The sequence below is a fragment of the Haliotis rubra genome, unplaced genomic scaffold (genome assembly GCF_003918875.1).
Source record: "Haliotis rubra isolate DU_JTF1 unplaced genomic scaffold, ASM391887v1 Scf295, whole genome shotgun sequence".
Lineage (NCBI taxonomy): Eukaryota > Metazoa > Mollusca > Gastropoda > Lepetellida > Haliotidae > Haliotis > Haliotis rubra.
In genome coordinates, this window is record NW_025766963.1 from 46,248 (window position 1) to 62,724 (window position 16,477).

Below are 16,477 nucleotides of genomic sequence, written 5' to 3' on the forward strand. Positions count from 1 at the left end.
GCTATCTGTTTCGGAAATGTGGCTCTCCTGGCCTGTAACTGCTTTGCTTAGAATCGAAAGACAGCTTTGACAAGGCAAGGAGGCCCTACCCCATCTGTGTATAGGTTTGAACCCCGGCCTTTAAATAGATGGATGCTTGACGCTATCAAATTCAAGGTCATACAGTAACAAGCAGATCATTTGTAATACTGGAAGTAAATTAATGTCATCTAAATGAAGGTGCATGTTTGTATGCAACTATTTTGTGATTTCATAGTATGTTATGTAGTTTCAAGGAAAAAAGCAGTAACTGACATGCAGGAGCAATACATGCTTTTTTTTCATTATTTATTTACCTGTAAAATGTTTTGAAACTTTTCTTCACTTATCACAGCTTAATGATGAATCTGAAAAGACCAAGGATGAAATGTTTTTTGAAGAACTGACAGAGTTGGAGGATGAATTTCTACAGCAATATCGTAAACGCAGAATGGAAGAGATGAAGAAAATGTTAGAGAACAGGTAAGATCAAGTAGTTTATTTCAAAGATTCTGGTCCATCACCTAAATAGATAACCTGTAAGTTATTGTCATGAATTATCGCCGGCCCACAGTTTTTTTCATACTTCATGATGAAGAAGTTCATCGTGTCAATTGTTGAGTGTTGAATGTTCATCTAATTTTTAGAAAAACGACACCAAAGCAGCCATATTGAAACCCTTAATATGCTGAAAGAACATGAAATGTCATCCAACATGTTATCAATACTTGTGTAATGAGTAGTAGGGCTCATCACATCTGTTTTAATATTACAAATTCCAAGGACCCATGAAGATCCGGATTAGAATTGATCTTCAGTAACCCATGCTTGTCATAAGAGCCGACTAATGGGATTGGGTGGTCAGGCTCGCTGATTTGGTTGCCACATGTCATCGGTTCCCAATTGTGCAGATCGATGTTCATGTTGTTGATCACTGGATTGTCTGGTCCAGACTCGATTTTTTACAGACAGCCGCCATATAGCTGGATTATTGCTGAATGCGGCGTAAAACTAAACTCTCTTACTCACTAATTCCAAGACTACATGCACAGCCCTGATGACATGAGTGAGTGACTGCATGATGGTAAACCATCCAGGCCATAACCACATAAAAATATTATAAAGTTGTATGAATGTGCAGTCATATCATTCATTAATGAAATTTATCACTATCACATTCCCTGCTAATCAAAACTGATTGTCAATTTCTCATTATTTACAGGCAATTTTTAAATTAGTAACCATTTTCCGCAGCATTATTAAAACATTTTGTCAGGGACACTCGCTTTGACGATGCAGACATTTCAAAGCATATCTTCATTTTCTTCAATAGAGCAATAACTAACACCATCACAATATTTGGAAAACTTTCACATTTCAAATTTACATCTTTTTTATGTCATCGTGTCATTAAAATCAAATGATATGTTGACTATAGTCAGTAATTTTACAGAAAGAAGCTGAACAGAAGGATCAGCAATGTCGTTAGGGGGCAGCTGGGAGGCCAGGTGGTGGCATTCACACCTGACCCCGCCCAGTACCTGGACGGAGTCTACTTATCCAAGCTGGGCATGGCTGCCCAATACCGGGCCATTCTGGCAGCACTGCATAACAATTAAGTACCAGTAAAACCTCTTTCGCACCCTCTCCCCTACTCCCCCTTTAACTCGCTGTGGATGGCAGCCCCACCCACTGTCCAGCAGTGGGCAGCGTGCAGACCTGTTGGCATGGTGCACCAAATCAGCTTAAAAAGGGATACTTGGCTTCTGCTTTTACAGTGGCAGCCCAAACTTTCCTACCTGCTGTCTCCGCTGGAGGAAGTACAAAAGTGTCCAATGCCTTAGCAGCCTGCTTTTCCTGCCTGCTGGCTCCGCGGGAGGAAGTACAAACTTGACTATGCTTTGCCCGTCTGCTTTTCCACGGTGGAGGGCTGCAAATAGCTAAAATATATATTCGGTCCCAACGGCGCCGTCCACACCACATTCATTGTCATCCACACATCTGCGTTGTGTAGTCTTTCATCTGGTATGCGTACCACGCTAAGGCCATCCTCATCAGCCGCATCTTATCGTTATTACATTGTAACAAGCTAAAGGTCTGCATATGAGCTGATAGAACATGAAATGTCATCCAACATGTTATCAATACTTGTGTAATGAGTAGTAGGGCTCATTACATCTTTTCAAATATTACAAATTCCAAGACTGCATGCACAGCCCTGATGACATGAGTGAGTGACTGCATGATGGTAAACCATCCAGGCCATAACCACATAAAAATATTATAAAGTTGTATGAATGTGCAGTCATATCATTCATTAATGAAATTTATCACTATCACATTGCCTGCTAACAGCGCTATCAGCCTGGCCTGTAACCGATACACATCAACAACCTGCTGCTAACTTCCCTCTACCGGTACACATGCGCAACAGATGCGCAGACATTCACAAATGAGCACTCTGGTAACCATGTAAACAATATTGCGTAATGTCCGGGCAGAGAGTTAATTCCCTTAGCGGGATTTCATCGGCTGCGACTGATAGTCAAACATTACATGGACAGCTCCAATAAGCTGATTACAATAATCTTAATCTTTATCTTATCTCTTATTTGCACATGTCAGCTGATAAGCCCGGAATATCTGTTTTCAACGAACATTCGGCATTGCCATGGACGACTTTATTCACTGGGATGATTCTGACTTGGACCTCGATACTTTACTTGGCGAATTTACAGACTACGACCAGGATTGTGTTTCGGATGATACTGAGTCTGATGGAAATGACAGTGCAGCTAGTGCTCCCAAGACGCCTGTTAAATCTCCGAAAAAGTTTCAGTCAAAGAAACAGACAGGAAAAGAAATTACCACGGCTGCCTACGAGTGTCCCGAGTGTAACAAAACCTACAAAACTATTGTAGGTTTCCGAGGGCATATGAAGAAAAAACACAACCGATCAGACATCAAAGGTATAGTACATTATATATTGTTTATATGTATATATTAATTTTATTAATTTGTATTTGATAAAACATATAGTAGTAGATCTAATTGTATTAATGATATTTATAAACAATTTCCAAAATACAAAACGGATGCCACCGAAAAGATTTATCCGACTATTACACTGAATTCCAACTAATATAGTCAGGTAAGACAGTTTTACAGTTGCCAGTATCCCCGATGTTCGCTAAAAGTATCATCACGTAATCTATAAGTTTTTCTTGCAAGTATCTGTTGGCACTGGCAGGTGTTTCACTAAATGACGCTATTAGTCTCTGATTCTAATTTCATAATAATTCGCATATTTTTATAAAGATGATAGTCCCAACGAAACACGATTTCACATTATCCACGAGCATTTATGTTTTTTATAATGCCAGTCTGGGGCTGGCAGTGATTATGCTTAAGCCGCATGGAGACATTTGTTATTTTTACAAAGGGAAGCTACTCTGAAATACTACGACGAATGTAACAATTTTCACAAACGTCACTTTTCTTCAAGTCAATGAAATATTTGTGCTATTGGCAGTAAGTGCTTCATTACCCAATCAATTTTAAAATTTCAGCTTGCAAATGATGAGCATTGCCAGGTAAAACGAACTGCATCAAAAGTCAAAGTGTCAACTTTACCGTGGCAGGAAACTGCAACCAATACCATTAAAACCACAACATCACACGTTCTGATATGTACATGTATTTATTATAGAATAGGAACATAGATCTTTGTATTACTAAATTCAACCATTTAGATATTCTTTTATTAAAACCACAGTAAATATGAATGTCAACTGTTGTAAATAAACTCTAAACTTAATTTGAAATTGAGACTAAGACTAAAAGGGTATACTAATGTTTTAAAATATTAAACATGATAACTTATAAACTTGGTGCAACACAAACTGTGAATGAATTGTGAATGAAAAACATAAAATCATACAAATCTGTACACGACCTTAAAATAACTTCATTAACTGATATTTTAGGTATCCATGAAGTGAATTATACATTTGATTATAATTTCCATAAAATCTTCTCATGTAATTTATGAATATCAACTGTTGTAAGGAAACTATGAACTGAATTTGAAATTGAGACTAAGACCAAACAATATACTATGGTATTAATATATTACTGAGTGAGTTTGGTTTTACCCCGCTTTTAGCAATATTCCAGCAACATCTTGGTGGGGGACATCAGAAATGGGCTTCACACATTGTACCCATGTGGGGATTTGAACCCGGGTCTTCGGAGTGACGAGCCAACACTTTAACCACGAGGCTACCCCACCGCCCTGTATTAATATATTAAAACATGATAACTTATAAACTTCTTGCAACTCAACCTGCATAGTTATGTTGTCCATTTAGGACTGATTGTGAATGTAAAACATAAAATCATACAAATCTGTACACAATCTTAATATAACTTCATTAACAGATATTTTAGATATCCATGAAGTGAACTGTACATTGAATTTTAATTTCCATAATTTCTACTCATGTACTTTATTACATGTTAAATTATTAGATTTAGCTATCCTCCTTCTTATTTCAGCTTATGAGCACAGACAAAAGAGCAGCACCACCAAGCCACACAGCTTCAAACCCAATGAATCTTCAAAAGTCTTGCCTCTTGCAAGTGAAGCTCAAATGATGGACGCCTTAAAGGATGAAATACCAAAGGCACTAAAATTGATCATTTGCAACCCTATGATGGATGCATCTCAGTCAGGTTCAATAGTTGGTGAAGATGTGATCGAAATTGCAAAATCCCTCAGTAGAGATTTTGATGTCAAATGATTTTATAGTTATTGTGACACCAAAGTTACACCATGTGTTCAAGGGGTTTGGCCATGGGAGCTCATTATCAAGCGACCAAGAGGTACTTTGGAGCAGGTATCATCAGATGCGCGTACAGGAAGATTTTATTTCAAGCATGCACACCTGTATAGAGGAAGTCAGCAACCATCACATCAGACTTATTCACATTTTCACATCTGCTTGACCGCATCATTCAAACGCTCTTTCACTTTTTTACCAAATCGATGAAGACAGCTGATGAGAAGCAAGCAAACAATATCAGTGGATATGACCAAGCTGTGCTATTTTATATTTCTGGATATATTGTCCATGCTCTTCTTAAAAAGAAGACAATAAGTGGCCAAAACATAGAGGCTCTCATCGATAGCCTTCATACAAAAACAGAATCCAAAGAAAGCTACATTCGGACATTTTCCAGATGGACAGAAAAAATCAACAGGGGTGGCCTTACACTTCCAAGTGATTATTGCTTTCTTCTTGGGAGATCAGTTGAAATAGCAGTCAGGAGGAAAGTGGATCTGTCCAACCTCAGTTCCTACTCACTTCAATGTGACATATGGAAAGAAACTATTCTGATTAACCCCATGGTCATCTTCTACTGGGACAAGTTAATCATGTTCGAAGAAAAACTAAAATTAAAACTCTTAGAATTTCTAGTCACTTTGTACGTTAACGTGCGTGGTGGGGCAGTGGCCAAGTTCGTCAAGCGCCAACAGCAGAAAGAGAAAAAAAGTGAGAGGAAAACTAGTGAAGGGAAAAACAGCCAGTCACTCAGAAAAATGTTGAAATCAAGAAACAATTTACTGTAATCTTCAATTTGAGAATAGTGACGGGCATCAGTCTCCAACACTATTTATGAGACTATTTACTGTTTGTGATTAATTATAACAATTACTTATATGTATATATTGTGCACACCCATGAAAATCTGGGTTAGAATGACTCATCAGCATCAAGTAAAAAAATATATGCTACAAAAAACATGGTCAACAAAATAAATTACATATTGTTACGGTTAAATAATTGCCGTGACAAAAGGTTTAAGAATCCCCTTTGAACCAGCAAAATATAACACAGACAAGTCTAAAATATTCAATAATATATTGAACAAACAATGAGCAAGATACAATGAATCACAATACAGATTTCTAATACAATGCAATTGAGTCACAAATCTAAAGTTATGGGTCACATATGTAAAATATTAACTCACCAGAGTCTTGGTAATCACAGTGAGATCAGATATTGTAAATGGAGCTTGTTTACAAATGAAAGCAGTCAGGCATGGAGTGTCAGGGTCAGACGATGGCGTTGTGATGAAGGCAAACAACGATGGGCAACTCCAGTGAAAGATCTATATAATTCCGTACGTTAGTCCGTGTGTCAGTCTTTTGCGTCGCACTACACAACAGCCACCCTTTATATATACTGACACAGATTCTCGAACTTTCCAGCTAAGCATGGCTGTATCGTTAAACACTTAGATCTTTCTCGAAACATGTTGAACATACGACACGACAATGTCAACACAAACATCCGGTCAAGGGAGGTAATTCTGGAGCGCTATCATAAAGGCGTGCTGCTAAAATACTGTTGCCACTGAACATATATGACTCAAAATGTGATCCACAACCAACACTCAAAACTTTAAACATTGTGACTCATAATTATTATCACCTAACCAATGTTATTACAAATTACAAAAAACACACTCTCGTAACAATATCATTGATATGTAGTAATTCAACCTTCCCAGTCTGCTGTTGTGTTCTTCCTATGTAAAAAGTCTTCAACACATTACAGATACAATGCCATAATTACAACAGATACTTTTACTGAGCTCCTTTTTCAATGTTAAATATTGCTGGTACTTGTGGTATCGCAGGATGCCATCAACAAATTCATCTACATTGTTGTCTGGATGATACTGGTGAATTGTGTCCAAAATAACAAAATAAAAAATAATTTGAAGTGTTCTAAATACTTGTTAAAATTATGCAATAGTTGGTTGCCGATGCTCTTTCAAACAAGGTCTAGTTACTTACTCAATATGGGAATATTGTACTTAATAATTTACACTATACCTTTTTCTACATAAGAAAAGAAACAATATTAATATTTGATTATACAATTGCTTTGATATTTGAAACTTATTTCTGCAGGTACCAGATATACAAATACTAATAAAATAAATACATACCAATAACTACAAAATATCAACACAAAATTACTCATTTTTTTTCAAAGACATCATTTGTGAATTTCTTACTTCCATTATTACTTACCTGCAATCGTCAAGAACAGTTGATTGAACTGATGAATAAGAATGGTCAGAGAGAGAGGAAGAATTGACACCTTGTTGTCTCGGACCCCTCTTTGAGTAGCCCTTCCGATGACTGCTGATGAAAACTACCTTTTTCCTGGGCATCTGCCAAACAAATGATAATTTATTATATAAATAGTGTAATGATATAAATAAAATGTTGATTCATTGTTGCATAAAGTCAGGCTGCTGGTACTGTATAATAATATAATAATATATAGCAATATAACTCATAACTTCAGTAGGAAGTATAATGATAACAGAAAAATATATGAATTGTTACATGACAAATAAGGACCTTTTCCACAAATATAATCATCAAAATGAACAATAATGGATATATGTATTTTTTTCCAAACGATTAGGTGAATGAGACTTTTGTAGAATGATTTAAATATATATTCGCGTTATATTAACGAACAAAATGAATGTTATGTCGTCTGCTACATGATAATTGAAATGTTAAGTATACGACGCAAATATGCGTTTACGCCAAAAATCATAAAAAATAAAATACCGATCGTAGCCATATAAAAAAAGTTTACCATGCAAAAGAGGAACTCGCCATGAATGTTCACGTCTATTTCAAACATGCTAGTTATAAGCTGTTCTTCTGAAAGCGTGCGAAAATCAAGTGTTGTTGAGTAAATATTTCGGAAAACATCATATTTCGACGCATTGCAGGAGCCAAAATAAGGAATGACACGACTGCCACAGACTTATAATGCCACTATACCAATCTTTATCTTATTTTCTTTCATTACACCCCGGTAACTAAGGATTTGTATTGAGAATTAGTATCCGTTATTGAAAATCAAAATCGGGACTTTCGCCAATTTTACACCTCTGCCATTGTTCTCACAAAACAACGAGCACACATGACAGTATTCATCAAATACAAAGACAAATATATGCTTTAGCACCCCTAATACACCTCAAATGCATTGTTGCAAATATAAGTACATGCATGAGAATACATGAAAAAAAAAAAATCTTATGAAAATACGTGAAATCGATGACTGAAGTCAACACACGTTTTTGCCAGCTTCCGGGTAGGCTGAGCAGTACAAGCCGTAGCACTGATGGTTTTGCACACTGGCTCGAGGGACGTCCCTCTATTATATGGTCTCTGCTGCTAATCAAAACTGATTGTCAATTTTTCATTATTTACAGGCCATTTTTAAATCAATAACTATTTTCCGCAGCATTATTAAAACATTTTGTCAGGGACACTCACTTTGATGATGGGGACATTTCAAAGCATATCATCATATTCTTCATTACAGCAATAACTAACACCCATCAAAGTATTTGGAAAACTTTCACATTTCAAACTTGCATCTTTTTATGTCATCGTGTCATTAAAATCAAATAATATGTTGACTATTGTCAGTAATTTTGATATTTAATAATTTAATGTTAAAGATATGCATGCCATGTTTTTGTGACAGGTCATAACCAAGCACAATATGTCCATGACATTCCCTACACATGTATTTCATGGGTCATGATATGCTGTTTTGCAATGGTTTAAAATGTTCATTCAGTCTAAGTAAACTTAGGCTCAGTATTATTCATTACACTGCTATACTGAGTCTAATAAACCCTAGTAGAAGGTCGCATCAGCTAACCTTTGTGAGCGACCTATGACCATACAATCAAACGCGAGGCAGCTGAACAGTTTAACCAACCAGACCACGGCTACTATTTACGGTTTGATGGGACTTTCAAAATCAACAATGACAAGTTTAATCTTTCCAATTCTTTCAGAATTCAGTTTGAGTTTCTGTGAGACATGTTTTTGGATTTTTTCTCCTCGACCGCTGTCACTGATCTCTCAGCAAACGAAAATCCTCATAAAACACAGATATTTGACCTGCAGTATATTTTCAGCAGCTGTGTACTCACTGTAGTGAATAATGGCGTTCTCCACTGTTTATTACTCCGAAGTGATCATGCAGAAAATAGCATTCGGAATCGTTTGAGTACAAACGTTTTCAAGGTAAAAGTTCAAATAGTATGTGCAAATGTTACCTTTCGCAATTTGGTAAGCTGTGTTCTGATTGGTCAATTCAAAAGATTAGCTGCTGCGATCTTCTACTAGTCTTTGTTAGACTCAGTATGGCAGTGTAATAATACTGAGCCTAAGTTTACTTAGACTGAATGTTCATGATAACACAATTTCATCTAAATATGCTCAGGATCAAATCTATAGCTGCAGATTGATTGGTTTCCTTAGGTCACACACTGCATAACAATTTATCATTAAACAATTTCTCCTGTGTTCGGAAACTATCATTTTGAAGGCACAGGCTTCCAGTTTCTCCAAGTGTGCTCAAAAAGGTCTTGGAGGTCTTGTTCATCTGCCATTTATAGGTGGAACATGTTTTGCCAGTGGCAGAGAGGTAGAAGAATCAGAAACACGGATATAACTATAATCACAAAAGTCAAATTCCTACCCCACCTGATACAGGATAAGAAGTCTTGCTGAAAGCACCTGAAGAGGTGACCCAAGCAACCATGCTCCAGACATCTCAGGAGACAGCTTTCCTCCAAGCTGTGGATAGTGGTGCCAGATATACAGTGCAGAGTTCTTCACTCTAGTGCAAGGGAGTGGAGCACTAAAACTCTCAGGTAGCTGCCAACGTTTATAGCTGAGAACCAGTGTTACTGCAGCTCAGCAATTTGAAGCCAATCTAATGGCATGAATCATTATCAGAGAAATGTTGTCTTCCTTGGCAGGTCTATTTTTTGAGCGAGAAACACATAGCTGTATAATCTGTATCTGGTGCTATATTTCCTTTTTGATTCATCATGCAAGATCCACGATAGTGTTTCCCAGATCGTTATGATACTTAAGAACTACAGTCAAATCCCGATGAGTCGAATCGCTGGGGACCAAGTAATAAATTCGACTTATCAATGTATTCGAGACATAGGTATGTCTATGAGGGTAGAAAAAAAGATGATCCAGTCCTAATTCCTCCACCTAAGCATTTGTGTACCTAATGATTTCCCTATCACTAATAGGGGCACCTTATCAGTTCCAGTCTGATTAGCACAGACAGTGATTTCCGTAAAATCACTAATCTGCCTTTTGAACTCACCTGTCAATGGCGGAAAGGTGTGAGCCGCGCTGGTTTGTGAATTGGATCAGTTTGCTACACCAATCAACTTCTCATTGACTGACTTCGGCTTATGTATACAATATTGCTTTTGTTTGAATGTCATGGGACCAAATTTCCTTCTCGAGTCATCGTGTGTATTTATGAGACCAATTCGTGTAACCGGTATTCAAATGATGAATATATAACAGGGAATGGTCGGGACCGACAGGTACTTCGAGTTATGCATAATATTGGAGACACCGGCATTCGACTCATCGGGGTTTGACTGTACTTTAGTATGAACGTTTGCTTTACCTTTAATGGAAATGGCTGATGGCAAACCTGGACATATATTTAAATCCTGACACATTTTTAAAACTTATCCTATCCCATGCTATGCACCTTTCTCATGGTCTTATGACCATGGAATGGAAACGACCAGACCAGCCACTTTAAACACCTCACCCAAACGGTAACCTCCCAAAACCCCTACATCCCATAACCCCTACAGCTTATAACAACAGAGTTCATGGTCCAGTGCACTGCTAATCTCCTGCCTGTTACCTATTTCATACAATGGACCAGCCCAAACACTTAGCATGATTTTAATGAGCAATAACCAAACTTAAGAGTTTGAGAGAATGGTTTTAATGGATGATAACAAAAGTATTTAACAAAAGTTCAATAATATTGAACTTGAGGTTTAATTAACTTCATTAAATATCATAATGTCATAACATATTAAATGGGTTTTTTATGTTTCATTTTTCTGCATATTATCTGTGAACCTCAAGCAAATTGGTTTTGCTATGTTCCATCCCCACGATCCTCATTTTGTTTGACTTTTTATCTTCGTACCCCCCAAAAAACGCAAAATCTGCAATAAATGCATCACAAACTTCAGGAAACAAAATATGCAAGAAACGTTTTGTGTGTTTGAGAGATTGATAGAAGTCCGCTAGAATCAAACTTAGATATTAAAGTGCATAAAAGGGGAATTTGAAACTACTGTCGCTTGTTAAAGTGATTCCCCTCTTCATGTTTACTGAAAGAGCTTGTTTTGGAGACACTACCGACCCCCTATCAGATGACGTAATCATAAGGACAACTTATTTTCATGTTTTCACTTATTCATACAAGGACACCCCCATTGTACATGATGCCAAGGGTTCAAACTAAATACTGAATGGTCACACAAATGTCAGCTCTCACTATATTGTAATCAGTGCCAGCTTGAATATCTGGACACAGCTTATGAAAGATTAAAATGGGGGTGTCCTTGAAAAACAGCCACCATCTAAATGTAAATCAAACAATGCAAACTTTGGAATGTTGATTATGACGGGTACCGTTAGTCATCCAATACTATACTGAACATATTTTATATAATATTATCTGAGGCATACCATTATCCAAGAGGTACCAAATAACAGATCGTTTTTCATTTTTTGCAATTTTTTAAAGAAATACTATACCCCAGTGTGGTGCGATATGTGAAATTTTGGATATGGTTTTGCTAATAATTTCTTCAAAATAATATGGAAGCTATGTACATCAGGAAGCTAAAAAAACTAGTTCAACATTTAATTCATTTCAATTATTTAAAATGAATTATCAAAACCCTAATAACAACAGCACAATCTTATTCCCTTCTAAGTCAGTCAGTCTGTATACTCTGTGCAGCTTAATCTCACACTGTATACTCCACCCTGTAATCTCTCCTTTGGGTTAGTTCATTATGCAAGACAGGTAAATGCCACGTGTTGTTTTAACTAATTATAGGGGTACTGGGCTGTAGGGGTTTTGGGAAACAACACACCCAAACACACCAACTCCCTGTTGAGGCTGCTCATGTATCATCCTCCAATCATTTGACTTCCAGCTATCTCAGTTCTCTTACTTGTTGCCATGAGTGAATATGTGTTGTCTTCCAGAGAACATTTTTCTCCAGAGACCAAAGGTACATCTTGTTTGCTTATTTTAGGAGAACACACAAGACCTGGCAAACTCAGAAGAGGAAGGTTTGTTGTACATGTAAATGCACATGTGCTACTCCTGACCCCCACTTTTCTAGTGTTGATTGTTGTGGCATTTATTCATATGATAAATGTTTCTCTGCTTGTAATCACCTTCATAATAAGATTTACATAAAGTTAGTTCTAAACACACTAAGGATAGAGAGACGAAGTGAGGTATTGTTTTTAGAATGTGATTGTAAATATTAGTAATTATAGTTGTCATATATGTGAGTGATAATTAGAGTACATGTCTTTGCTTTAATCTGGATGATTGGCAGTTATTAGATAGTATTAATAGTATTGTGGTAACCATATTGAATGTATTGCATATATGAGAGACATGTATTAATTGATGGATATTTTATCATTCAGGGCATATATTAGTTCAGTTATATGGACTGAGAGCCAACTGGGGATCTCCATATCCCACACTACCAGTTCCAGAATAAATCCCTAAAACTACACAAGTGTTCGTCTTCATTGAACTATCATCTACCAATACCTCTGTTACATATACAACGTGTTAAAGAATTTGGACTGTCTTCATCTAAGAAGTCTAAAAGAACCATGAACAAGGCACATTTTTTTTGTACGTCACCCTCTCTCACTGACAACGGTTTCGGTATATAAATGCTGTAAAGAAGTTGTCTGTCCATAAAAAATGTTTTTCTTCATCATACCAGTGCCACTCAAAGAAGTTCCACTTTTGGATCTTCGATCAACTCAGTCTTCTAAAGACTTGACATCATTCTTTGTTAGGAAATACATGGACATCAACAGCATACGGTTCCCACCTAAACCCATCATATTTCAGCTCTTGTTTCCACAAGATGATGCCTTTTGAGAACTCAAGAGGGTCTGTGATTGGTTTCTGAAAATTAACGTTCATCATGTTCATGGTTCCAACTCCCTGGTTGCATTGCCTCAGATAGATGTAGACATCAAGATGCTTTGTCCTAAATGGAATTATATACATTGAACTGATTCATATGGATGTCGCCTTTCGTCAAGTGCTACTAGCTATAAATATGATCTTGTCTGCATCCAGAGCCATTGCCATGTCAGTTGCTCCACCACATCTCGCAATCTAGATGTTGTATCGCTTATCCATGATCAAATCCAGATTATCTTGGATCAGGTTTCACAATTCCTGGGGTATCACCTGGCGTTTAAACACAGGACTTTTCAGTCATTCCAAATTGGATGATCACTATTAAGTAGAGACTTTTTTTCAGTTGTTGTCACTTGTGAATTTACCTGTCTTTGACCTTCATATTGGGCACAAAGATCATCTTCACACAGGGTACAAGTGAGGTGTTGAACCAACTGTTGGTCACAAGCTGGATATGATTTACCAGCTCAAGAGGCAAGCTAAGTACGACACAGAGGAGATCTGCACATACTTGCTCTCACAAGCAATGACGTTGGTGGAGAATTATTTGCAAGGCAAGGGCAAGATTTGAAGCATTCATCTCCCATGTTTCTTGACTATCTTGGATTCAGGGACTGGTTCAAACTCAAGTGGAGCAGGGTTGACATCATTCTAAGTTCTGCATTTGTTCTTTGGCATGATAACTCGGGACCTGCCCACTTCCTGGGAGTTTGTATTGAGTAACACTAAGGGGCTGTATTAGGCAACCCATCATGGGTGAGCCTACAACTGATGCTCAAGGATTTAGAAGTCGAGGCTGGCCTCTTGTAAACTATGCCACTCGTGGTTCCCATCTTCCTTCAGACGAATGTAATCTTCGGCCCGCCATCCAACCATGGGATAAGTGCATAAATGTCAGAGAGGATAAGTTATTAAAAATTTGAACAGTATATCTATAAATTGTATATTTATAAATACTGGTAGTTATCTTATCTCACATGATCAGCCCCACTATGCAGATTACTGGGATGTTTCTGACTCCAAGTCAAGAGAATGGAGATTCCATTCCATTGTTGGAATGTTCCCAATGACCAAAGTATCATTGGTACATTGGTATATTATACATATTGAACCAATTTGAAGGTATCATATACTTTTATTTCAGCACAAAGCTTAAAACATTTCTTGTTCTACTTTTCAGGCCAGTGTTTGGAAAAGTCCTGTCGTTATCAGAAGGTGACTTACTGACGGCTATAGATAATGAGAAGTCACAAGTTACAGTCATCATTCATATCTATGAAGAGGTTAGTGTATTGATTTATATGGAGAACAAGCATTTCAAAGGAGAACGAATCCTCTGATATATATCTTAAGCCAGTACTCTTTATTTCTGCACTTTATTTATTTTTCGTTTATCATATGTTTTATAGACTAACATCATCAAGTTCAGACCCTTGAGTGATACAAGGCTATCAGGCAAACACCAGGAAATCTAGAAGAGACATCCTTATGAAGCTGTATTAGATCTCTTTTCTCCAAAGTTGTCAAAAGAGTTTTAGATTTTGTGAACAGTATGGGTATAAACGTTTAGAAAGTGTAAAAAATAATCCTGGTCAATAACATTATGCCATGATTTTTTTAAGTCTTATATAAGTTAAATTACTGGATTAAATTTCATTTTTGATAGAAATTTGATGCCACAAAGCATTTATTTTACACTCACGTGCCTTAAACAGTTATGTTGGATAGGAACAAAAAGCAGCAACTACTGTTTATATACTGTACTTTTCTAAAGGCACTCCCACTTGACATGTGATCTCTCACTGCTAGGAAATCATTAACAGGAAATACCCGTTAAAAAAATCAGGAAAGTTCTTATTATATAAAGTAAAATTCAACAAAAAACTGAAAGTTTGGCGCTGGACACAAATCATACCCTCAGTTTGCCTGTGAAGTGAATATCGCAGGCTGCATGCTGTTACAATGTTTCTTGAAAATTATGCCATTGTTTAGTTATGTTTCAGAAACAAAAATTTCTTTAATATATTTTGAATGATATGCCCAATATGTATGAAAGTAAACATGACTGTAGTTTCAAACAAAAGTATTAAAACACACAAAGCAGCTTTTGCCACAAATGAAAAATATATGAACTTTCCAAATAAATGCAAGCACAGTGGGTTTTTTAGGTTTTATAGTACTAATCTCTGCACATGTAATCATGTCCAACTGAAAATAGTGAAATAGTAAATGGAGCTACCCATGAAGGTCCGGGTAAGAATTGGTCTTCAGCAACCCATGCTTGTCATAAGAGGTGTGTAACGGGATCGAGTGATCAGACTCGCTGACTTGGTTGGCACACGTCATCGTATCCCGATTGGGTAGATTGATGCCCATGCTGTTGATCCCTGGGTTGTCTGGCCCAGACTCAATTATTTGCACACCGCCACCATTTAGATGGAATATTGCTGAGTGCGGCGTTATCCCCCTGGATGCCACAGGGACAAATATATCCTTCCCCTTCAACCCTCACTTTGAAGTCCAATAAAATTCTAAATATATCACGCACACAAATACACTTCAATGTCTTGAATTTTGCGGGAAATTCCCTGTTTCTTGATACCATCCACTATTATCTCAGACAAGCTAAAGTGCTTAAAATAACCTTTCAAAATATGCTTCATCGTAAATGTCGCCATTTTTGACACAATACGAAATTGCGATTCACAGCGTCATTTGCTGTATGTTTTGAAATGTGAAAATCGGATGATTATTGAATTTCAAAAATAGCATATTAATGATCACTGATATAAGTTTTCATGAAATCACTAGTGATAATTCTGAAATGTTACCGACGAACCTAGAATCGGTTGGGATGTTTTCAAAAATACATTTACATGAACGCCGAAGTGCGCTTTCCGCCACATTGGATAGTGTTTACAAAATCATGTTTCGCAAAGGCCGGTAGTGAGATGCCTATTACATCAAGTATATTTCATATTCAGTTGGGACAAATGGATCACTGAATTCCCCATACAGTTTAGAATCAAATTACAACTGGTCTTTGTCACCAATACCAACTGTCTAGATAAAATGAAACAAAAGATATTGGGTGCAAAAAACAGATGCTGTGCTCAAAAGAATGCACTTGTTTGAAATGTAAACAAAGAAAAATTCCGATTTTACACTGCGTAGCATTTTCTGAAATTTTCCCACATCCAACTGTCTATTCATTGCTTGCAATGGCTCAATGCCTTAAGAATATGCATGGAAAGAGTATCATAGCAAGGAAGAGGAAATTATTAATAGATACATTG

At 36.9% G+C, this 16,477-nt stretch overlaps 1 protein-coding gene across 2 annotated transcripts in view; it reads left to right on the forward strand.

The window, feature by feature from the left end:
* The window catches only part of LOC124282190 (phosducin-like protein), a 74,647-nt gene that overhangs the window by 29,969 nt on the left and 28,201 nt on the right, over nucleotides 1–16,477 (forward strand). For both annotated transcript variants that reach the window (XM_046718156.1, XM_046718155.1), the window contains exons 4-5: nucleotides 374–501; nucleotides 14,362–14,464. In XM_046718156.1, the coding sequence (XP_046574112.1) occupies nucleotides 374–501; nucleotides 14,362–14,464 (231 nt within the window). The remainder of the gene's footprint in view (nucleotides 1–373; nucleotides 502–14,361; nucleotides 14,465–16,477) is intronic.